The sequence below is a fragment of the Triticum aestivum genome, chromosome 6A, assembly GCF_018294505.1.
Source record: "Triticum aestivum cultivar Chinese Spring chromosome 6A, IWGSC CS RefSeq v2.1, whole genome shotgun sequence".
Lineage (NCBI taxonomy): Eukaryota > Viridiplantae > Streptophyta > Magnoliopsida > Poales > Poaceae > Triticum > Triticum aestivum.
The window spans coordinates 160,629,946-160,654,723 of record NC_057809.1 but is presented as its reverse complement, the minus strand read 5'-3'; the positions used below and the strand labels follow the sequence as shown (position 1 = coordinate 160,654,723).

At 44.6% G+C, this 24,778-nt stretch overlaps 2 protein-coding genes across 3 annotated transcripts; one reads left to right on the top strand and one right to left on the bottom strand.

Annotated features, from left to right (window-relative positions):
• Positions 1-14,759: 14,759 nt before the first annotated feature.
• Positions 14,760-21,676, top strand: LOC123132618 (C2 and GRAM domain-containing protein At1g03370). 2 transcript variants are annotated; one of them, XM_044552457.1, is made up of 10 exons: positions 14,760-15,248; positions 15,868-17,238; positions 17,527-17,709; positions 17,790-18,070; positions 18,151-18,267; positions 18,997-19,259; positions 20,096-20,261; positions 20,359-20,619; positions 20,721-20,913; positions 21,059-21,675. In XM_044552457.1, exons 1-10 carry the CDS (start codon positions 14,855-14,857, stop codon positions 21,067-21,069), a joined length of 3,240 nt encoding a protein of 1,079 aa, XP_044408392.1. In that variant the 5' UTR covers positions 14,760-14,854; the 3' UTR covers positions 21,070-21,675. The 2 variants fall into 2 exon arrangements, with proteins under 2 accessions (XP_044408392.1, XP_044408391.1); XM_044552456.1 differs by having other exon boundaries at positions 20,721-21,676.
• A 13-nt stretch (positions 21,677-21,689) lies between these two features.
• Positions 21,690-23,807, bottom strand: LOC123129551 (pentatricopeptide repeat-containing protein At3g02490, mitochondrial). Its single transcript, XM_044549671.1, has one exon. It carries the CDS (start codon positions 23,805-23,807, stop codon positions 21,864-21,866), a length of 1,944 nt encoding a protein of 647 aa, XP_044405606.1. The 3' UTR covers positions 21,690-21,863.
• Between the last annotated feature and the right edge of the window lie 971 nt (positions 23,808-24,778).

Here is a 24,778-nt window from a genome sequence, read left to right as displayed (position 1 = left end):
CATCATTACTATAGTCATCCACTTCCTCAGATTTCCTCTGATTCTCCTCATTTCCATCACCACTTTTAGGTTCAGATGGGTCATCAGAAGGCTTATGATTAGGGGGCTCAACATCTTCATCTCCCTCCACTTCAAAACTGAGGAGATAAAGGTCTTGCTGAATCTCCACCACTCTGTCTTTAGGTATCACTTGTGGGTCTCTCACAGCAATCTGCACTCTGACCACCTCATAGAAGCTTCTGAAAATACCATGCCAATCAACATTAACAATCACACCCAGGGAAGAGGCGATATGTGCAATGACCTTCCAAGAACACCACACAGGTGGGATTCCTATTATATTGATCCAAACTTCCTTTAGAGTGTCATAAATTGGTATATCACCATGCCATTCCTTAAAAGAAACAGTGCCCCCTTTCTTTTTCAGATTAATGGATTTGAAAGCAACCAGATCAGCCACTTTCTTGTTAGGAGGGAATCTGACCAGGTACTGTGAGTCATCATATGGTCTGATCTGCCAGGGCCAATTAGTTTTCCACATTTTTGCAAAGCAACTTTCTAGCTCCTTAGCACTAATCACACCTTCCTCAATGACTACCAGCCCCACATTCCCAAAATTCAGCCAATCACTGTCACTTTTCTCACCAGCCTCAATGTGGAAAAATCCTAGACCACTATTGGCACTCTCCCAAAACTGTGCAGCTGGGTATGGCCGATACCACTTGGGGCAGGCATCCATATGATGGCCTGGTGTTTTGCAGATGAAACAGACCTTTGGCACTTGGCACATGCCAACAAAATGACCAGGGAGGCCACAGTTGTAGCAAATTGTACCTATATACTTAGGATCAACCATGAAGCCTTCAGGGTCAACAGAAATCTGAGCAGAAGAGTTCTCCCCCTATCCAGGAACAATAGTTTGCTGCTTGTGCTTGCCGCTTGGTTTATGCTTCTTTTTGTTCTTCCCAGTCCCACCTTGTCCCCCTCCTCCAGATATTCCACTACCAGAGCTGACTTGCTGCGGATATGGCTGTTGGAACTACACAGGCATATTTTGCGGTGGCATATAAGGGAAAGGGAAATGGGGCTTCTGCTGCCAAGGTGCTAACAGCTGATATTGATAGGCAGCCGCGGGAAAACCAGGGTACATAGGTCCCATAGCTGGATGACCCATGTTGGAAGAGCCAGCCCCCATAGGGAGGATGGGTGGCTTGGCATAAATGGAGAGGTGTGGATTATGCTGGTTCTGCTAGGGAGGAACTTGCGGGGTATTTTGTGGAGCACGGAAGGAGGTGGGCACCTGATCAACGACAACCTACTGCTGAGTAGGGGCCGGAGGGCGAGCAGACTCATTGCGGCTATGGCATGCGCCGTATCTGTTGGGGAACGCAGTAATTTCAAAAAAATCCTACGCACATGCAGGATCATGGTGATGCATAGCAATGAGAGGGGAGAGAGTTGTCCATGTACCCTCGTAGACCATTAAGCGGAAGCGTTATGACAGCGCGGTTGATGTAGTCGTACGTCTTCACGATGGACCGATCCTCAGTACCGAACGTATGGCACCTACGCGTTCAGCACACGTTCAGCTCGGTGATGTCCTGTGAACTCACGATCCAGTAGAGCTCGGGGAAGAGTTTCGTCAACACGACGGCATAGTGACGATGTTGATGAAGCTACCGTGATAGGGCTTCGCCTAAGCACCGCTACAGTATGACCGAGGTGAATTATGGTGGAGGGGGGCACCGCCCACGGCTGGGAGAGATCTTTGTGATCAATTTGTGTGTCGAGAGGTGCCCCCATGCCCCTGTATATCAAGGAGCAAGGGGGAGGCCGGCCGGCCCTTGTTGGTGCGCCAGGAGGAGGAATCCTCCTCCTAGTAGGAGTAGGATTCCCTTCTTTCCTACTCCTACTAGGAGGGGGAAAGGAAGGGAGAGAAAGAGAAGGAAAGGGGGGCGTCGCCCCCCTCTCCTAGTCCAGTTCGGACCAGAGAGGAGGGGGCGCGCTGCCTGCCCTAGGCCGGCCCCTCTCTCTTTCCCTTATGGCCCAACAAGGCCCATTAGCCTCCGGGGGGTTCTGGTAACCCCTCCGGTACTCCGAAAAATACCTGAATCACTCGGAACCTTTCCAATGTCCGAATATAGTCATCCAATATATCGATCTTTACGTCTCGATCATTTCGAGACACCTCGTCATGTCCCCGATCTCATCCGAGACTCCGAACTACCTTCGGTACATCAAAACACATAAACTCATAATACAAATCGTCACCGAACGTTAAGTGTGCGGACCCTATGGGTTCGAGAACTATGTAGACATGACCAAGACACATCTCCGGTCAATAACCAATAGCGGAACCTAGATGTTCAGATTGGCTCCTACATATTATACGAAGATCTTTATTCTATGTTCCCTTTGTCATCGGTATGTTACTTGCCCGAGATTCGATCGTCGGTATCTCAATACCTAGTTCGATCTCGTTACCGGCAAGTCTCTTTACTCGTTCTGTAATACATCATCCTGCAACTAACTCATTAGTTATAATGCTTGCAAGGCTTATAGTGATGTGTATTACCGAGTGGGCCCAGAGATACCTCTCCGACGATCAGAGTGACAAATCCTAATCTCGAAATACGCCAACTCAACAAGTACCTTGGGAGACACCTGTAGAGCACTTTTATAATCACCCAGTTACGTTGTGATGTTTGGTAGCACACAAAGTGTTCCTACGGTAAACTGGAGTTGCATAATCTCATAGTCATAGGAACATGTATAAGTCATGAAAAGGGTAATAGCAACATACTAAAAGATCAAGTGCTAAGCTAACGGAATGGGTCAAGTCAATCACATCATTCTCCTAATGATGTGATCCTGTTAATCAAATGACAACTCATGTCTATGGTTAGGAAACTTAACCATCTTTGATTAACGAGCTAGTCAAGTAGAGGCATACTAGTGAGTAGTGAAACTATGTTTGTCTATGTATTCACACATGTATTATGTTTCCAGTTAATACAATTCTAGCATGAATAATAAACATTTATCATGAAATAAGGAAATAAATAATAACTTTATTATTGCCTCTAGGGCATATTGCCTTCAGTCTCCCACTTGCACTAGAATCAACAATCTAATTCACATCGCCATGTGATTTAACACCAATAGTTCACATCACCATGTGATTAACACCCATAGTTCACATCGTCATGTGACCAACACCCAAAGGGTTTACTAGAGTCAATAATCTAGTTCACATCGCTATGTGATTAACACCCAAAGAGTACTAAGGTGTGATCATGTTTTGCTTATGAGAGAAGTTTAGTCTACGGGTCTGCCACATTCAGATCGGTATGTATTTTTGCAAATTTCTATGTCAACAATGCTCTGCACGGAGCTACTCTAGCTAATTGCTCCCACTTTCAAAATGTATCTAGATTGAGACTTAGAGTCATCTGGATCAGTGTCAAAATTTGCATCGACGTAACCCTTTACGACGAACCTTTTGTCACCTCCATAATCGAGAAACATATCCTTATTCCACTAAGGATAGTTTTGACCGCTGTCCAGTGATCTACTCCTAGATCACTATTGTACTCCCTTGCTAAACTCAGTGTAGGGTATACAATAGATCTGGTACATAGCATGGCATACTTTATAGAAACTATGGCTGAGGCATAGGGAATGACTTTCATTCTCTTTCTATCTTATGTCGTGGTCGGGCTTTGAGTCTTACTCAATTTCACACCTTGTAACACAGGTAAGAACTCTTTCTTTGACTATTCATTTTGAACTACTTCAAAATCTTGTCAAGGTATGTACTCATTGAAAAAACTTATCAAGCGTCTTGATCTATCTCTATAGATCTTGATGCTCAATATGTAAGTAGCTTCACCGAGGTCTTTATTTGAAATACTATTTTCAAACACTCCTTTATGCTTTCCAGAAAATTCTACATTATTTCTGATCAATAATATGTCATTCACATATACTTATCAGAAATGTTGTAGTGCTCCCACTCACTTCCTTGTAAATACAGGCTTCACCGCAAGTCTGTATAAATCCATATGCTTTGATCACACTATCAAAGCTTTTATTCCAACTCCGAGAGGCTTTCACGAGTCCATAAATGGATCACTGGAGCTTGCACACTTTGTTAGCACCTTTTGGATCGATAAAAACCTTCAGGTTGCATCATATATAACTCTTCTTCCAGAAATCCATTCAGGAATGCAGGCTTTACATCCATTTGCCAAATTTCATAATCATAAAATGCGGAAATAGCTAACATGATTCTGACGGACTTAAGCATCGCTACGGATGAGAAGGTCTCATCGTAGTCAACTCCTTGAACTTGTCGAAAACCTTTCTCAACAAGTCGAGCTTTGTAGACAGTAATATTACCATCGGCGTCTGTCTTCTTCTTGAAGATCAATTTATTCTCGATGGCTTGCCGATCACCGGGCAAGTCAACCAAAGTCCACACTTTGTTCTCATACATGGATCACATCTCAGATTTCATGGCCTCAAGCCATTTTGCGGAATCTGGGCTCATCATCGCTTCCTCATAGTTCGTAGGTTCGTCATGGTCTAGTAACATGACCTCCAGAACAGGATCACCTTACCACTCTGGTGCAGATCTTACTCTGGTTGACCTACGAGGTTCAGTATTAACTTGATCTGAAGTTTCATGATCATCATCATTAGCTTCCTCACTAATTGGTGTAGGTGTCACAGAAACCGGTTTTTGTGATGAACTACTTTCCAATAAGGGAGCAGGTACAGTTACCTCATCAAGTTCTACTTTCCTCCCACTCACTTCTTTCGAGAGAAACTCCTTCTCTAGAAAGGATCCATTCTTAGCAACAAATATCTTGCCTTCGGATCTGTGATAGAAGGTGTACCCAACAGTTACTTTTGGGTATCATATGAAGACGCACTTCTTCGACTTGGGTTTGAGCTTATCAAGATGAAACTTTTTCTTATAAGCATCGCAACCCCAAACTTTAAGAAACGACAGCTTAGGTTTCTTGCTAAACCACAGTTCATACGGGGTCGTCTCAACAGATTTAGCTGGTGCCTTTTTTAATGTGAATGCAGTTGTCTCTAATGCATAACCCCAAAACGATAGTGGTAAATCGGTAAGAGACATCATAGATTGCACTATATCAAATAAAGTACGGTTATGACATTCGGACACACCATTACGCTGTGGTGTTCCAGGTGGCGTGAGTTGCGAAACTACTCCGCATTGTTTCAAATGAAGACCAAACTCGTAACTCAAATATTCTCCTCCACGATCAGATCATAGAAACTTTATTTTCTTGTTACGATGATTTTCCACTTCACTCTGAAATTCTTTGAACTTTTCAAACGTTTCAGACTTATGTTTCTTCAAGTAGATATACTCATATCTGCTCAAATCATTTGTGAAGGTCAGAAAATAACGATACCCGCCGCGAGCCTCAACACTCATCAGACCTCATACATCAGTATGTATTATATCCAATAAGTCAGTTGCTCGCTCCATTGTTCTGGAGAACGGAGTTTTAGTCATCTTTGACCATGAGGCATGGTTCGCAAGCATCAAGTGATTCCGAAAGCCCATCAGCATGGATCATCTTCATGCGTTTTACACCAATATGACCAAAACGGCAGTGCCACAAATAAGTTGCACTATCATTATTAACTTTGCATCTTTTGGCTTCAATATTATGAATATGTGTATCACTACAATTGAGATTCAACAAACCATTTTCATTGGGTGTATAACCATAGAAGGTTTTATTCATGTCAACAGAATAACAATTATTCTCTAACTTAAATGGATAACCGTATTGCAATAAACATGATCAAATCATATTCATGCTCAACACAAACACCAAATAACACTTATTTAGGTTCAACACTAATCCCGAAAGTACAGGGAGTGTGCGATGATGATCATATCATTCTTGGAACTACTTCCAACACACATCGTTACTTCACCCTTAACTAGTCTCTGTTCATTCTGCAACTCCCGTTTCAAGTTACTACTCTTAGCAACTGAACTAGTATCAAATACGGATGGGTTGATATAAACACTAGTAAAGTACACATCAATAACATGTATATCCAATATACCTTTGTTCACTTTGCCATCCTTCTTATCCGCCAAATACTTGGGGCAGTTCCGCTTCCAGTGACTAGTCCCTTTGCAGTAAAAGCACTTAGTCTCAGGCTTAGGTCCAGACTTGGGCTTGTTCTTCTTGAAGTTCCCCTTCTTCCCTTTGCCCTTTTCTTGAAACTAGTGGTCTTGTTAACCATCAACACTTGATGCTTTTCTTGATTTCTACCTTCGTCGATTTCAGCATCACGAAGAGCTTGGGAATCATTTTCGTTATCCCTTGCATATTATAGTTCATCACGAAGTTCTAGCAACTTGGTGATAGTGACTAGAGAACTCTGTCAATCACTATCTTATCTAGCAGATTAACTCCTGTTTGATTCAAGTGATTGTGGTACTCAGAAAATCTGAGCACATGCTTACTAGTTGAGCTATTCTCCTCCATCTTGTAGGCAAAGTAATGTCAGAGGTCTCATACCTCTCGACACGGGCACAAGTATGAAATATCAATTTCAACTCTTGGAACATATTATATGCTCCGTGTCGTTCAAAACATTTTTGAAGTCCCGGTTCTAAGCCGTAAAGCATGGTGCACTAAACTATCAAGTAGTTATCATACCGAGCTTTTGTCAAAACGTTCAAAACCTCTACATCTGCTCCTGCAATAGTTCTGTCACCTAGCGGTGCATCAAGGACATAATACTTCTGTGCAGCAATGAGGATAATCCTCAGATCACGGAGCTAGTCCGCATCTTTGCTACTAACATCTTTCAACTTATTTTTCTCTAGGAACATATCAAAAATAAAACAGGGGAGCTAAACGCGAGCTATTGATCTACAACATAGATATGCTAATACTACCAGGACTAAGTTCATGATGAATTAAAGTTCAATTAATCATATTACTTAAGAACTCCCACTTAGATAGACATCCCTCTAATCATCTAAGTGATCACATGATCCATATCAACTAAACCATGTCCGATCATCACGTGAGATGGAGTAGTTTTCAATGGTGAACATCACTATGTTGATCATATCTACTATATGATTCATGCTCGACCTTTCGGTCTCAGTGTTCCGAGGCCATATCTACATATGCTAGGCTCGTCAAGTTTAACCCGAGTATTCTGCGTGTGCAAAACTGGCTTGCACCCATTGTAGATGGACGTAGAGCTTATCACACCCGATCATCATGTGGTGTCTCGGCACGACGAACTTTGGCAACGGTGCATACTTAGGGAGAACACTTTTACCTTAAAATTTAGTGAGAGATCATCTTATAATGCTACCGTCAATCGAAGCTAAATAAGATGCATAAAAGATAAATATCACATGCAATCAATATAAGTGATATGATATGGCCATCATCATCTTGTGCTTGTGATCTCCATCTCCGAAGCACCGTCATGATCACCATCGTCACCGGCGTGGCACCTTGATCTCCATCGTACCATCATTATCGTCTCGCCAACTATTGCTTCTACGACTATCGCTACCGCTTAGTGATAAAGTAAAGCAATTACAGGGCGATTGCATTGCATACAATAAAGCGACAACCATATGACTCCTGCCAGTTGCCGATAACTCGGTTACAAAACATGATCATCTCATACAATAAACATAGCATCATGTCTTGACCATAACACATCACAACATGCCCTGCAAAAACAAGTTAGACGTCCTCTACTTTGTTGTTGCAAGTTTTACGTGGCTGCTACAGGCTGAGCAAGAACCGTTCTTACCTACGCATCAAAACCACAACGATAGTTCGTCAAGTTAGTGTTGTTTTAACCTTCTCAAGGATCGGGCGTAGCCACACTCGGTTCAACTAAAGTTGGAGAAACTGACACCCGCCAGCCACCTATGTGCAAAGCACGTCGGTAGAACCAGTCTCGCGTAAGCGTATGCGTAATGTCGGTCCGGGCCGCTTCATCCAACAATACCGCCGAACCAAAGTATGACATGCTGGTAAGCAGTATGACTTGTATCGTCCACAACTCACTTGTGTTCTACTCGTGCATATAACATCTACGCATAAACCTGGCTCGGATGCCACTGTTGGGGAACGTAGTAATTTCAAAAAAATTCCTACGCACACGCAGGATCATGGTGATGCATAGAAACGAGAGGGGAGAGAGTCGTCCACGTACCCTCGTAGACCGTTAAGCGGAAGCGTTATGACAACGCGGTTGATGTAGTCGTACGTCTTCACGATCGACCGATCCTCAGTACCGAACGTACGACACCTCCGCGTTCAGCACACGTTCAGCTCAGTGACGTCCCGCAAACTCACGATCCAGTAGAGCTCGGGGAAGAGTTTCGTCAGCACGACAGCGTGGTGACGATGTTGATGAAGCTACCGTGACAGGGCTTCGCCTAAGCACCGCTACAGTATGACCGAGGTGAATTATGGTGGAGGGGGGCACCGCACACGGCTGGGAGAGATCTTTGTGATCAACTTGTGTGTCTAGAGGTGCCCCCTGCCCCTGTATATAAAGGAGCAAGGGGGAGGACGGCCGGCCCTTGTTGGTGCGCCAGGAGGAGGAATCCTCCTCCTAGTAGGAGTAGGATTCCCTTCTTTCCTACTCCTACTAGGAGGGGGAAAGGAAGGGAGAGAAAGAGAAGGAAAGGGGGGCGCTGCCCCCCTCTCCTAGTCCAATTCGGACCAGAGGGGAGGGGGCACACTGCCTGCCCTAGGCCGGCCCCTCTCTCTTTCCCTTATGGCCAACAAGGCCCATTAGCCCCCGGGGGGTTCCGGTAACCCCTCCGGTAGTCCGAAAAATACCCGAATCACTCGGAACCTTTCCGATGTCCGAATATAGTCGTCCAATATATCGATCTTTACGTCTCGACCATTTAGAGACTTCTCGTCATGTCCCCGATCTCATCCGAGACTCCTAACTACCTTCGGTACATCAAAACACATAAACTCATAATACAAATCGTCACCGAATGTTAAGCGTGCGGACCCTACGGGTTCGAGAACTATGTAGACATGACCGAGACACGTCTCCGGTCAATAACCAATAGAGGAACCTGGATGTTCATATTGGCTCCTACATATTCTACAAAGATCTTTATCGGTCAAACCGCATGACAACATACGTTGTTCCCTTTGTCATCGGTATGTTACTTGCCCGAGATTCGATCGTCGGTATCTCAATACCTAGTTCAATCTCATTACCGACAAGTCTCTTTACTCGTTCCGTAATGCATCATCCTACAACTAACTCATTAGTTACAATGCTTGCAAGGCTTATAGTGATGTGTATTACCGAGTGGGCCTAGAGATACCTCTCCGACGGTCGGAGTGACAAATCCTAATCTCGAAATACGCCAACTCAACAAGTACCTTCGGAGACACCTGTAGAGCACCTTTATAATCACCTAGTTACGTTGTGACGTTTGGTAGCACACAAAGTGTCCCTCCGGTAAACGGGAGTTGCATAATCTCATAGTCATAGGAACATGTATAAGTCATGAAGAAAGCAATAGCAACATACTAAACAATCAAGTGCTAAGCTAACAGAATGGGTCAAGTCAATCACATCATTCTCCTAATGATGTGATCCCGTTAATCAAATGACAGCTCATGTCTATGGTGAGGAAACTTAACCATCTTTGATTAGTGAGCTAGTCAAGTAGAGGCATACTAGTGACACTATGTTTGCCTTTGTATTCACACATGTATTATGTTTTTGGTTAATACAATTCTAGCATGAATAATAAACATTTATCATGAAATAAGGAAATAAATAATAACTTTATTATTGCCTCTAGGGCATATTTCCTTCAGTATCTCCCCCCTCTTCCCCCTGATTCTACCCAGCACCCGCGCCTGCCATATTCCTCACCACAGAGACAAAAGAAGGCTTGCCGGATTTCTGAGACCACAGATCACGAGAGAAGTTAAACTGCTTTGGCTCAATCAGATGATCAGAAGAGCCCACCGGATAGCAATCTTTGGCAGTGAATTCCCCTGTGGCAAACAGATCACGGCGGACCCAGACCAGATTGGAATTCTACCGCTGGCGCTGGATTTGGGGACGATGATGAACCCTAACCCTAGCCACCAGGGGATCGGGGCTACAACGAAAGGAAGGCTCACTAGCGCTCCGCGTCTTATAAGGCAATCGCAGACCTGAACTAACGGCTGTGATCTCAGGCAGGTCCATCCAACGGTCACCCTTACCAGCGAGGCTGACCGCAGGGGCCCTCCTTCCTCTCACCCGCCTCTGCTCTCCCCCCACTCTGTTGGGAGGCAGAACCACAAACGGCGGCGGAGACGGCGATCTCCGGCGGTGCCCAGACAAATCAACTCTACAATTGGACTCCACTCTAACTTGCCCACAACAACTGAATTAGAAACTGCATAAGACGTACCCGAATCGCAAGGAGAAGCTGCTCCAATGGCGGATATCACACCTCGACCCGGAACAATCTCCATCTCCTGCGTTGGACTCGCGAGCAGGATACCGCCTCCTCCGCAGCCCAGGCTAAGATCGGGTCGGGGGTGATAGGCCGCCCTAGCACGAAGATGCTCTCTCACTCCATCTCCGTGGTTCTGGACATCGCTCGCAATGCCAAATTCATCCTCGCAGTCGCCACTTCGCGATTTGTAACCCCCACCCTCCTCGCTGCACGCGTCGCTGCCCTTTCTCGGCGCAAGAGCTCTGCCATCAGCTCCTGGATCTCCTGGTCCGTCGCACCTTCGCCTCCCGAGTCCATCAGTGGACCTCAGGATCGACAGAGCGCAACGCTGCCCTCCCTAGATCTGGTTGGAGACTTTCGAATCACCAGGCCAAGCCCTGCTCCCGTATTCGGGTAGGGCTCACCGCGTGGTGATGCGCAGCCGTCACCTATCGCCGGAGAATGGAGAGGGGCGCCGCCGGAGAGGTCAACGCCGTGCGGTGGCCTGGTGGTGGGGGCGGGAGTGGGGGTGGAACGCGAGAGCGAGCGAGCGGTCATGAGCGAGAGGCCCCGTTAGATCTTAGGTCATGTTTTGTTTAATGTTTTGTCTAGATGGAATTGGATGGCACTGTTCGCTAGAGTGGACAATTGTAGTTCATATTTGAGCTAATAGCATCACAGGTCCCCAAACTTGTCATGAAGGTGATAGTTTGGTCCTTAAACTTGAAAAAGCTGATATTTCATCCTTCAACTTGTCATGAAGGTGCAAGTTTGGTCCTGATCCAATCAGAACTCGCCAAGTGGAGCCAGCTTGGCTGTGCCGGTCAATGCCGTGCATTTTGCAGTTTATCCCCCGCCTTTAGCCCTTATCAATGCACATGTTTAATTTCTTCTACATTGTTATAAGGGCCAAAAAAATCAATGCACATGCTAATCAATGCACATGTTAAATGCTTGCAAAGAGGGCAAGAATGTCTACAGGGGTGCAGCTTCTTTTCTCTTAACGACGGATGAGATGTCTCTTGAATTCAACCGGACGGCCCAGATTGGCCATCTGCATTTGCAAGGAAAGGTGAGAGCTGCAGGTGTTACTGAAGAAGGCGAGATGGATGGACATCCTGGTTCCTTTTTCTCAATTTCGTTCGACAAGATTGATGCATCAGTTTTCAGCAGTCCAATAAATTGTCTTGATAGTGCAATGCAACGTGTACATGTACAAGGCCTGATTCGCTCCCACTCGACCACTCCTGTGCAAGACCATACCCGCTATTCAACACATCACACCAAGAATCAATCCCAGAAAAAATTTGGGTTCCTGGTAGGTGCAGAAGGAAGAAACAAATTACAAAAGAGCACTACAAGGCAGAGGCAGGGGCTAGCTAAGCTAGCCATGGAATATCTGGACTCATAGCTCTGCAATCATGGAGTAGGCACTTGGACCCTCACAAGTCTTCCAAAAGACGGCGCTTTGCATGCCCGTAGTTTAGTTCCGCCATCCTTTCGATTTCAGCATGCCTGTCGGCAGATCCAGCCATCTCCTCGCAGCCGCCTATTCGGACAGGAGAACGTCTAGCAGTATGGTGGCCAAAGCCAAATCACCCCACCAGTTACATTGTTTCAGCGCATGCTCGGGATCAGCGACGCCATCATGCCATGAGCTTCATTCACCAATGGATCCATCTCATCAGGGGTGGAGCCAGGATTTGGGGATGAGGGGGGCGGAGGAGATAAGGATCGTACATACTGAATTTTTTCCTCAAACACTTCTAAGTGTGTGTGGTTTTGTATTGGAAGACAATTTTGAAGATAAACATCATAATATATCATGACTAACAATACCATTGAGATAAAAAATGGCATTGTATTTTTGGCAATGTACAAATGGCATCATTTCAATGGGATTACTTTTTCATTTTTTTGCAAAAAAAACGAGGCGGTTTTTGAAGAAAGAGCACGCACAGTCCTCTTCTTCACTGTTTGGTCGATGACAGCGGGCCCTGCGCCACGCTGGTATGCCTCGTCAGCGTTGCGGTCGTATACAAATGCGATTGGCATCGTATTTGCACGCCCGAGTCAAGTTTTTGCACCACTTCGATGTACGCCATAAATTCTAGCACTAAAGTGATCATTTGCGCAAAGTTCTAACACCACCAGTGTAATTGACTCAAAATTAAACAATGAGATTATATATAGCTTTGTAACTAGCTACCAAGCTGATCGAAAAATAAGATAATCTCATTAGGCTGAACTTTGCAGTTATATATTTTTCAGCATAGCAAAGTATTATTTCAGAAATCATCTCAGATGAATGAAACACACATCTAATTTGTAAAAAAAGAAATTGACAATCACATCTAATTTGTAAATTAATCAATTGTGTCTTTACATACAGATTTAAGTTAGACAGTTAATTTAACTATATGTTATGCAATCTATGAGAAAAATGACCATGTGGTACCTTCAGACTTGAGCGTTTGAGGTATGAGGTGATCGATGGAGTCTCGGACTCGATGGCAAGGCACACTGATCGTCATGCGGGAGGATCTATACATGGAGACACGACTGGACTGGCTAGCATGGCAGTGCGGCGATGTCGTCAGTCGCGGATGCTAGTAACTGATGGCGATCAGCGATGGTGCCGTAGCGGCGATCGGCTGCTGGCGATTAGCATTGCAGCCAGCGGCGGGCGGCGGCAGGCGCAAATTGGATGATCGATCTGAAACTGGGCTTTGTGTTGGGCTTCAGCACATCTAGCGCATTACACACACACGCAAGGAAGTTTTGTAATGTACTAGTACAAAGTAGTAACAAATCAAAGGATCTACAGCGCTAAACTAAAGGATATACGGGCATTTTACCCTAGCATATTTGCACGTTTTGTTGAGGGGCTAGACCCCCCTGTCTCCACCCCTGCATCTCATGATGCAAAAACTCCTCCAGATGTAAAAAAGTCAGTTAACCATGTGTGTTCTTCTTCTCACTACTGTTGTTTCACGAACACCCTGGGAATGAAATCCTGGAACCTCCTCGAGTAGAGCTTGGGATCCACAGCAGAAATGCAGCCAGGGTTGACCGGGAAAGACTTGCAGGCGTGCTCCAGCTTCTTGGTTATGTTGTAGTCTTGCAGGATGTCGATTATCCCGAAGAAGAGGTAGACATCACACTGTCCCCCGCTCGGCGCGGCTATGAACAGGTGTCTCTCGTTCAGAAGGAACTTGTCGAGCTGCGCTCCGCCTGGGTGGGCATGTTCATGCCCAGCTGCACAAATGGCCTCCTGCGGGTTGATAAGGGCTAAAGGCAGGGGCAAACTGCAAAATGCGTGGCGCTGACCAGCCTGGCCGAGATGGCTCCACTTGGCGAGTTTTGATTGGACTAGGACCAAACTTGCACCTCCATGACAAGTTGAAGGATGAAATAATCAGCTTTTTCAAGTTTAAGGACCAAACCATCACCTCCATGACAAGTTCAGGGACCTGTGGTGCTATTACCTCTTCATATTTTGGTCTTTTTAGTTCTTTAGTCGGCAAAGCATGTTCAACTTTGTCGGGAAGCTAGTGAGGTAAGGTCTCCTTGGTCCTGTTTGGCTGGATATGGGATGGTTCTCTAGCCCCTTCACCGCCTTAAACCCGGAGACATGATTTGATCCTCGATTCGTTGTCACCAAACTCCCACCATCAACTTCATGGTCGTTGCGTCAACAAAGGTACCTTGGCTCGAAGAGTGTTCTAAAGTTCTAGAGGTGGTATTGAACTTTGCTAGGTGCGTCGTCAAGAAGTGCAGGAGAAAGACAACATCGACATACCTAAGGACATGTTTTTTTTTATTTTCTACTCCCTCCGTTCCTAAATGTAAGACGTTTTTGGCTGTTTAATATAGGTAGTACGTGCATTTTAAGAATGTTCTTAGACAATTTTAATATGTATATATAGCTTGGCCTTCTTGCAAAGAAAATAGCTTTATCTATGTTTCAAAAAAGAAATAGCTTTATCTGAATTAGGCACTTATTATCAGGTTGTCCTTAACCCGTTCCTGAAAAAGGGTTATCCTTAACCTGAGGCAACCCACATAGCTCAGAGCACCTGCAACGTGTTTGGTGGAAGCCACGACCCGCCCCGCAGATCCAACGGTCCCAAACCGCTCCACCTCATCCCGCACGAATCTCGAGGGCCCCAAACCGCCACGAGACAAACGCCTCTCCAATTCAAACGGTGGCGGGCAATCCTCTGGCCCCCCTTCTCCTTCTCTCTCATCCAAATCCCCAATTGGACGGGGCGAAGCAGCGAGGTCGCCGTCCGCCATTGCTCTCCCGCCTCCCCCTTCCCCTCTCCCAAGGTCGCGATGGGCGCGGTGGCGCGCCCGGAGCCGGCCCAGCGGAGCGCGCCGATGCGGCTGTGCGTGCACGTGCTGGAGGCGCGGGGGCTCCCGGCCATCTACCTCAACGGCTCCAGCGACCCCTACGTGCGCCTGCAGCTCGGGAGGCGGCGGGCCAAGACGACGGTGGTCAAGCGGAGCCTCAGCCCCGTCTGGGACGAGGAGTTCGGCTTCCTCGTCGCGGACGTTGCCGAGGACCTCGTCGTCTCCGTGCTCAACGAGAACAGGTTCTTCAGCACCGACTTCCTCGGCCGCGTCAAGGTGCCGCTCTCCGCCATCCTGGAGACGGAGGACCACTCGCTCGCCACCGCCTGGTACCAGCTCCAGCCCAAGAGCAGCAAGTTCAGGAGCAAAAAACGCGGTACGTAGGTACAACCTTCATTCGTTCGTTCGTCGCATTTCGCAAACCCGCCATGTTTGATTGCTTTAGATGTTTCCGAGATAGATGCTTTACTGAAGATGAGATTGCAAGCCTGAAATGTACTCCCTCCGTTTGGAATTACTTGTCACAGAAATGGATGTATCTAGACATATTTTAGTTCTAGATACATCCATTTTCGAGACAAGTAATTCCGAACGGAGGGAGTAGTCAAGATAAATAAATGTAATAATTAAGCTACCTACCGAATTGAGCATCCTGTCCTGTTTACATGTGGGTGAAAGGGAGTGCCCCATCCCCATGTGCTGTTCAAATTGGGTGTCAGGGGTTTTAGAAGTAGGAAATTTCTCCGAGAAGTTTGCTAAGGTATACGTACACTCCTCCTTTTCTAAAAAAACGTACATGTTCATGGAATTTTGAGGAGTCTCAATCCACTGAATTTGCATCGGGCCAAGAACTAACTGAATTTATACATTCACAAGTATTAGCTGCTATTCCGCAAAATGCTTTTATGATAAGGTCAGTTGAAAGTCGCTGGTAAGTTATAGCTGAACCTAAAGGCTAAAAGTAAGCATTGCTCACTATTTTTTTAATTTTGCAGGTGAAATTTGCCTGAAGATATACCTATCGGTTAGGGAAGGCCACTGCAATGAGTCGCAAAACATTCTGATGCAACTTATCAACGATACGCCGTGCAGCTCAACTAGGTCAATTGAAACTAACGAGTCCTCCTTATCAGCAGTTGCTAGCAGCCTGGATCAATCAGCCTGCGCTAGCATGGACCGTGCATTCTACCGTAGTGGTGTGGATCAGTTGACCCAAAGCAACACGGACCAAAAAGTCCCGAGCAGCCTACCTTGTGGCACCACACAGCAAGCAGTTATTCTGGAGCCTGAAGAGGATGACGGCGATGCTACCGGCAATGCATCATCAGTAGTGGAGGTCTTGGCTCGATACTTCCGTAAAGCTGCTGATGCCGGACCTTCTCTAACATCAGACCCCGATCCCATAGATCAGTTTCAAGAAACAGAAATAGCTGGATCCTCTGAAAATGGCAAGAACGGCATGCCCGAAGTTAATCTTGATGAACTACTGAAAACTATGGAGTCTAAAGATCAAGGTGGTGCAATGCCAGGAAACTTACCTGGTGGCGTTCTGCTGGAGCAATCTTACATTATTAAACCAGCTGAATTGAATGCCATGCTGTTTTCAGCGAATTCAGATTTCTGGCCAGCAGTTGCAGAAGTTCAAGGACTAAGTGGGTTTCAAATTGATCCCTGGAAATATGAGAATAACGAAAATTCTGTGAAAAGGACATTAACTTACACAAAAGCTGCAAGCAAATTAGTCAAGGCTGTAAAAGCTACAGAAAAGCAGACATACTTGAAGGCAGCTGGAAATTCGTTTGCTGTGCTTTCTAGTGTTAGTACTCCTGAAGTTCCCTGCGGTAATTGTTTCAAGGTGGAGATATTGTACTGTATAATACCAGGTACCCCAGTGCAATCTAAAGAACAAACCTCACAGCTGACTATAAGTTGGCGCCTCAACTTTGTTCAGAGCACAATGCTGAAAGGAATGATTGAGAATGGGACAAGGCAAGGCCTCAGAGAAGGATATGCACAGTTCACTGAATTGCTTTCCAAGAAAATCAAAGTAGCTGAGCTAGATGACACTAAATCGAGCAAAGACAAGATTCTAGCTTCACTGCAGACTCATGAACAATCCAACTGGAAGCTGGTTGCCCGCTTCCTTGGGAGCTTTGCATTCATATTCTCATTTACTGTTGCAGTGTATGGCATTGCACACCTTCGTTTAGTCAAGCCCAGTAAAATGGTGCATGGAGGGCTTGAATATTTTGGTATTGATCTTCCAGATTCAATTGGGGAGGTTGTATTTTGTGCTCTTTTGATTCTTCAGGGGAAGAATATCTTCAAAGTAGGTCAACGTTTTTTGCAGGCCTGGAGAAAACGTGGTAATTATTTCTCTTTATCCAAAAAATGTAGTACATATGTATCTATTGATAGACACACTTTTTATTCTGTAAATATTAATTCAGGACGAGTGAATATTATGCTTTCCTCATCCCTCTCTAACTACTCTTTTTCTAGAATTGCTTCAATTGTTGAGATGATTTAATAAACACAATTTGTTCATCTTAAGAACTATACTTTCATTCCCTTCATTGCTACTCATATATCTCCACTCCTTTCCTTGGGAATAAACTGTAAGCACATGTAAATCTTTGCCCTTCCAATATTAGGCAGCGATCATGGGGTCAAAGCTCATGGTGATGGCTGGTTGCTGACTGTTGCACTTATTGAGGGAAGCGGCATAGTAGGTGCAGGCACACCAGGCTTGGCTGATCCTTATGTAGTTTTTATGTGCAATGGGAAGAGGAAAACTAGCTCAGTTAAGTTCCAGACATCAGAACCAAAATGGAATGGTAAGTTTGTCGAACTGGAAAGACCAACGTATGACCTTCTCAGAGCATTTGCTGATACCATGGTCTTTTTAACTCTCTAGAGATATTTGAATTTGATGCAATGGATGATCCCCCATCAAGGTTGGACGTGGTTGTGCATGATTCAGATGGACCACTCGATGATAATGCTATTGGTCGCACAGAAATAAATTTTGTGAAAAACAATTTGTCAGATTTGGATGATACATGGCTTCCTCTCGATGGAAGGTTTGCCCAAGGATCTGAGCCCAAGTTACATTTAAGAATTTTTTTGAACAACTCACGTGGGACTGAAGTTGTTATGAATTATCTGGAAAAGATGGGGAAAGAAGTCGGCAAGAAGGTATGAGTTGGCTAACATATGATTAATTGTCATTTTCAGCACAAAGTATTTACTGAAGTTGCGTATGACTGAATGTTCAGATGCCCTTGAGGTCCTCTCAGACAAATTCATCATTCCGTAAGCTCTTTAGCCTTCCTCCAGAAGAATTTCTTATTGATGATTTCACCTGCCACCTAAAAAGGAAAATGCCACTTCAGGTAATTAGGTGTGTTGAGTTGAATTCACGTTTACTCTCACTGTTCCAAATTATTTGAAGTTCTTTTTTTCGCGAATACGCAAAGCTTGCATATCATTTCATTGATAGAAGTTAATAGTGAATACAAGTGGTGGTACAACACATGTCACGAACATAGCAGGTGTCGACATGGTGCCCGGAGCAGAGAGACATGGGATGCTCGGCCATGACACGAACGCAGAAGAATTATTTGAAGTTCTATCTTTGTCTTAAATCAAACTTTTCTATATTTTACCAAGTCTATATATAATGTGCTAATATCTTCAAATCAAATATACTCCCTCCGTTTCTCTTTAGTCTGCATATAAAATTTGTCTAAAGTCATGAACTTTGACCAACTCTATAGGAAAAAATTATGAACATTCACAATACGAAATCAATATCATTAGGTGCATCATGAAATTAATTTTCATACTATATAACTTTAGTATTGTAAATGTTGATATATTTAATATAAATTTGGTCAAACTTTGCATAGTTTGACTTCAAACAGACCATATATGCGGAGTAAAAAGAAACGGAGGGAGTATCTAAGTACGAAAAATATTTTATGATGAATATAATGAAACTAATTTGGAGTTGTAGACGTTGATATATTTTTCTGGACTTGGTCAAACTTAAAGAAGGTTGACTTAGGACAAAGCTAGAAAATCAATCGAGAAACTGAACATTGTATTTTTTTTTTTTGCAGGGGCGCCTCTTTCTTTCCCCAAGAATAATTGGATTTTATTCCAATATATTTGGGCGGAAAACCAAGTTTTTCTTTCTTTGGGAAGACATTGATGATATCCAGGTTGTTCCACCGTCTCTTTCAACAGTTGGCAGTCCATCCTTGATGATCATCCTCCAGAAGGACAGAGGTCTAGAAGCCAGGCATGGTGCCAAAACACAGGATCCTCAAGGAAGACTGAGGTTCCATTTCCAAACATTTGTCTCATTCAACGATGCTCACAGGTGTTTTCTTTTCCCTTTTTCCTTTTGCCATTTGTTTTTATTTCTTTCGTGTCTACAGAGTTCAAACAAGACATTTCCAATGACATTCGTGAAGGTCTGGGCAAAAAAAAAAAACGATTCTCCAAAAAGACTATTTTTGAAAGCATTTTGGAGCACTGATTTTGTTATTTTCGTCCAGACCTCCAGGAATGAGATTTCATCACGACAATTTGCACACAGGCAGAAAACTCAGCAATGTTTGTTGTAAAAAAGAAACATTATTTTTGAATTTTATTTCTGCTTTTCGTATTTTTAGTGTTCATAGCTGGAGCATTTTGAGCTCAGGATTAGAAGGACACTTTCGTCCACACGACTACTACTCCCCAAATTGTATGAGCATATGCGCACACACACAATAGAAAGACACTCCCTCCATCTAGAAATGTAGGTCATTCAACTTGTTTGAAGTCTTTCATGCAAGACTTCAGACAACATTTTTCTGAACATGACAGGATATGAAAAATAAGAACAAAACAGAAAAGAATTTGCAAGAAAAATCTAAAGCAATCTTTTCATGCAGTGGATCTTTGCATTCTTCATACACTTTAGATGGCATGACAACTTAAATGTCTAGACAGAGGGATTAATTGGTATCAGGCTATCCTACACACATTTTCACAATAACACAGCATGCATACTAATATCTTGCTATACTTCTGTTAAGATGGCACTTTGGAAAATCTGACGTCTAGCAGAGTTATTATGGCACTTTTTTAACTCCTATTCTCCCATTTCAATTTTCCACCAATTTCTCTTATCAAGTAGTTGATGATATATACCAATCTGATGTCTAACAGAGTTATTATGGCACTTTGGAAAACACGGTCATCGGGTCTAGAACAAAAGGGAGAGACGACCGACAAAGAACCTGAACCAAAACAGCTCCCCAATGAAGAAGTTTCTCTGTTGGGCAACGAAGACGTAAAAATGTCAGAAGTCTACTCGGCTGTTCTTTCTGTTGATGTGGGCCTTGCTCTCTCTCAATGAACGCATGTTTGGCACCTTGTATAATGCACTTGTAAAAGCATCTGTTTAAACCTCTTCGATTATGTACTCACAGGTCAATGCCTTGATGGAGATGTTCTCCGGAGGTCCACTGGAACACAAGGTGATGCAGAAGGCTGGTTGTGTTGACTACTCACCAACAGAATGGGAGCCAGTAAACCGAAACATATACCAGAGGCAGATCAGCTTTAGGCTATCAAAATATGGAGGAGAAGCGACAACCAAGCAACAAAAATATAACTTACAGAATCGAGACGGGTGGGTCCTTGAGGAGGTCATGACCCTCCAAGGCGTCCTGCATGAAGACTATTCGAGTGTGAGATAACTTAGACAGTCAAGACTGGATCTGATGAAAATGCTTGCATGTTTAATATCATATTGCAGGATCATGACATTCTTTCTCTTCCAAAATTGCAGATCCAGCTCAAGTACCATATGATGAGCACGGCGTTGAAACCAAACTCATGTAGCATTCAGGTGATGTTAGGGATTGTCTGGTTGAAGGGCACTAGGCACCAAAAGAAGGCTACAAAGAATGTCATGTCGAATTCCACCAACAGGCTGAAGGAAATATTCTCAGAAGTCGAAAAGGAGCTTTCATCCAGAAAAGGTACCCGTTTCAGCACAACAGATTGATTCTTCCCGGTAGCAAATTGCTGAAACGAGCCTGGGCTCAATTCGACAGAAATGCTGCTGCTGCTCTGATGAAAAATAATCTTTCAGTGCTGACTAGTACTTCTGCAATGTTGTTCCAGGTGTGAGTTAACGCCGGTGCAGAACAGCGAATAGATTGTTTGATTCTGTCGCTCAATTAAGATTAAAAGAAGACACCAAAGATCAGCAGTCATGATGATCATAACATAGTTCGGCGCAGCAGCATCACTGCCTGCTTCGCCCCTTTGCTCAGCCCAGATTTTTTGCACAGATGGCCAGCATATCAACTGACATGGATATGTTTTCTCCTCACACGCGCATTTGATCAATCTGATGTTACCTTGATAGGAACTCAAGCAGAGCTGTGTATACACAATGAACTTACACCACAAGATTACATGAATGGAATATAGACTTCTTACAGAGTCTTGTGATACACTAACATGCATGCCGGTCATTATCCCCATACAGAGATTGGAGAGTGTATATGTACATGTGCCAACTATAAATAGAAAAGAAAATTAGTATACTACATATATAGTACCAGAATGACAGAACTCAATTTCGTACGACCATCAAGCTGAACACCAAATGAGCAGTGCATTAAGGAGAACTACAGGAAACTGGTACACTGATGCCAATCATTTAAATTGGCACTATTGCAAGATGGCTATTGCTACATGAAGCATATAAATATGTGGCACAAACAGAAAAAAGAAATTCCATGGCAGAGAGGAAAAAAGAATGGTATTTATTTTTTAGAGGACAAGTAGGCATTTCAGCAAAGAAGTTTTCTGCCATCCAAACTTCTGATTCTGGCTCAAAGGCCAGTTACAAAGCCAAGGGGGAATACAAAATGCCAATTGAAATACAAGCATCAGCAATTCGATTCAACATAAGAATAGTCTACAACGCTGCTGTAGGTTCTTCAATCTTCATCTTATAGAAGAGGTCGAGAACATCTGCGTGGTTTTGGACACTTCCAGGAGATACCGAGAGCAGCTGCCGGGCAATTTCATGCCTCCCCTCTTTGAACAGACCTTGAAACAAGCGCATGTAAACTGTTCTTGATGGGAACTCCTCTGAAGACATTGCGTTTAGCAGACCCAGGGCATCGTCCACAGTACCAGATTTCAAAATGTGTGTGATAAATGGATTGATATAAGGCGGAAATCCATTACTTTTCATTAAACCTAGCACATCAAATGCTTCTTTAAGATGCCCTTGGCGGATCAACTTGTGGATCAAATACTTGTAGGTACTTTGCCAAGGAACCACATCCTTTTCCAACACCAGGTCCTTCAGAACTTTGAACGCTTCCTTTGCTTCTTTCTTCCTGCACAGCCCATACACAAGCACCTCAAGAGCGCTACCAACCTGATTGCCACTTCTTCTTTCCAGCATTTCGGGGAAGCATGAAACTGCCATATCAACATCATCACCAAGGGAATACTTCTGAACCAAAGCAGACCATACAGGTGGATCCAACTTATGCCCTGATTTTTCCACACGAGCCAAATGTTTGTGCGCTGTTTCCAGATTCCCAGCATCACACATTGCAAGAACAGCTTTTCCATGTACAGTGCTGTCTGGTGCAAAACCACCGTGCTCCATGGCCTTCAACACCCTGCCACTCTCACCAAGCCTTTCTACGCTTCTCAGCGACTTGATAACAGCATCAAACACGGAAGACTTCACCTCATTCCCAGCCTTCTGATAGATCCGCACAACCCTCATCACCAGCTTCAGATCCATATCATCCCTCACAACAAGCTTCTTCAATAAGAACACAAAATCCTGAGCCGATGGCTTCTCCGTCCCACCCATTGCAAACCGGAACAAGTCTACTGCATCCTCAAACATCTTCCTCTTGAGAAACCTATCGATGAGAATAACGTACACCTCCTTATCCAGCCCAACCTCCTTACTGCTCATCTTCCGCAGGACCTCTCGGAACTCCTCAATAGAATCCTCCCGGCCAATGATCTTTGCCATTGCATTGTAAACCTTGCCCCAGTTGATCCCTGCCCCAGCTGACTGCTCCACCCAATTAAAGAACACCATTGCCTGTCGCGGAAACTGCCCAATCTTCTCCACAACCAGTGCCACCATCTCATCACTCACCTCAACGCCCAATTGATTCAGCTTGTCCAGCTTAGATAACTCATCGGCATCTGAGCGGAGAATCTTGCACGCCTCCGCCACCGCTGCGTTCCTGGAGTGCGCGGAGAAGGCCTTCTGGATCATGTCGGCGTCCTTGGACATGCCATTGGACCGGAAGCTCTCCGTGGCGGCCTGGAGGGTGGTCTTCGAGATGCCGTAGCCCCTGGAACGCATCGAGGAGACGAGTGACCAGAAATGGGCGGCGTCGCTGTTGGCGGCGGCGAGCTGGAGCATGGAGTTGAAGCACTTGGAGTTGAGGACGGCGGCGTCGTGGGATGCGGCCCAGGAGAAGAAGCGGGAGGCGGCAGGGTAGTTGGAGGCGAGGTCCGGGTGGACAAGGAGGGCGGGGATGGTGTTGGGGTGTGAGAGGTCGATGCCGGCTGACTGGATCGCGGTGGCGGGATCCGCCGGCAGGGACGGTTGGAAGAATATGGCAGCGACGGAGGAGCCGGACATGAGGCGATGGTGGGGGAGGAGGGAGGGGAGGCGGCATAGACGACCGCCGCCGGAGTTGAGGACGGTGCGGAGCATGGTGGTGGTGGTGGTGGCGGCGGCGGCGCAGGAGGAGGAGCGTTGGAACTGAAAATGAGGGTTTAGCCTGCTAGGGTTGGCCCGGTTGCTGTTTGGGCATTTGGAATGATGAAGAAGAAGCTCAATGGGCTTTGCCGAAAATTTTGTTTTTGTCATTCTAGATTTTGCCTACTTTACTGATGTCACTCTAGAATTTGACATATCATTTTTGCCACTCTTAGTTTTTAACAATACATCGCAAATGTCATTCGGTGACAAAAGAGATAACTTTTCATTTCATTTTTGCCACTCTTAAATTTTGACAATGTATCACAATTGCCACTCTAAAATTATTGGTTTTGTCATGAAATAGCAATTGTGATGTATTGTCAAAACTAAAAATAGCAAAAGTAAAATGTCAAATTATAGAATGGCATAAGCAAGGTGGTCAGAAGCTAGAGTGCAAAAATAAAGTTCATATTTTCCCTTTGTCAAGTACCATCCTTACTAGTACGTCTAAAAAATACCATTCTTATATTGCTCAGAAAGTAGATGTGGCTTCTCCCAAAAACAAGGGAAAAAAGATGTGTCCATCTCAAAAAAATAAAATAGACATGACTAGCTATTTCCCGACACTCCTTGAAGCATGGTATAGCCAAGAGCAGCTGGCTATGTGAAGTTGACATATCATTTATGATTAATCTAATAGCTCATCCGTACCATAGTTAATCATACTAGTATATTATTTTTTCCGTCCAGAAATACCTGCCTAGAAATGGTTGTATCTAGACTTATTTTAGTTAGAGATACATCCATTTTATCCATTTCTAGGACAAGTATTTTCGGACGGAGGGAGTATATCATTAATATGTGGCTATGTCATTCTCTCGCAAAGGTTGTTGGAATTTGTGCTACAGTTGGCTGTAAACTTGTAGCCCGCTTATCTTCTCTCATCTCTCCTCTAACTAGACACAAGTCTGATGTGGCATCTTTTATAGACCGCCTACGTCACTCTATTGTACTTGCTCTCTGTCGGTGTCAAAACCGGCCGATCTCGGGTAGGGGGTCCCAAACTGTGTGCTTGAGGATCGAAGGTAACAGGAGACAAAGGGGACACGATCTTTACCCAGGATCGGGCCCTCTTAATG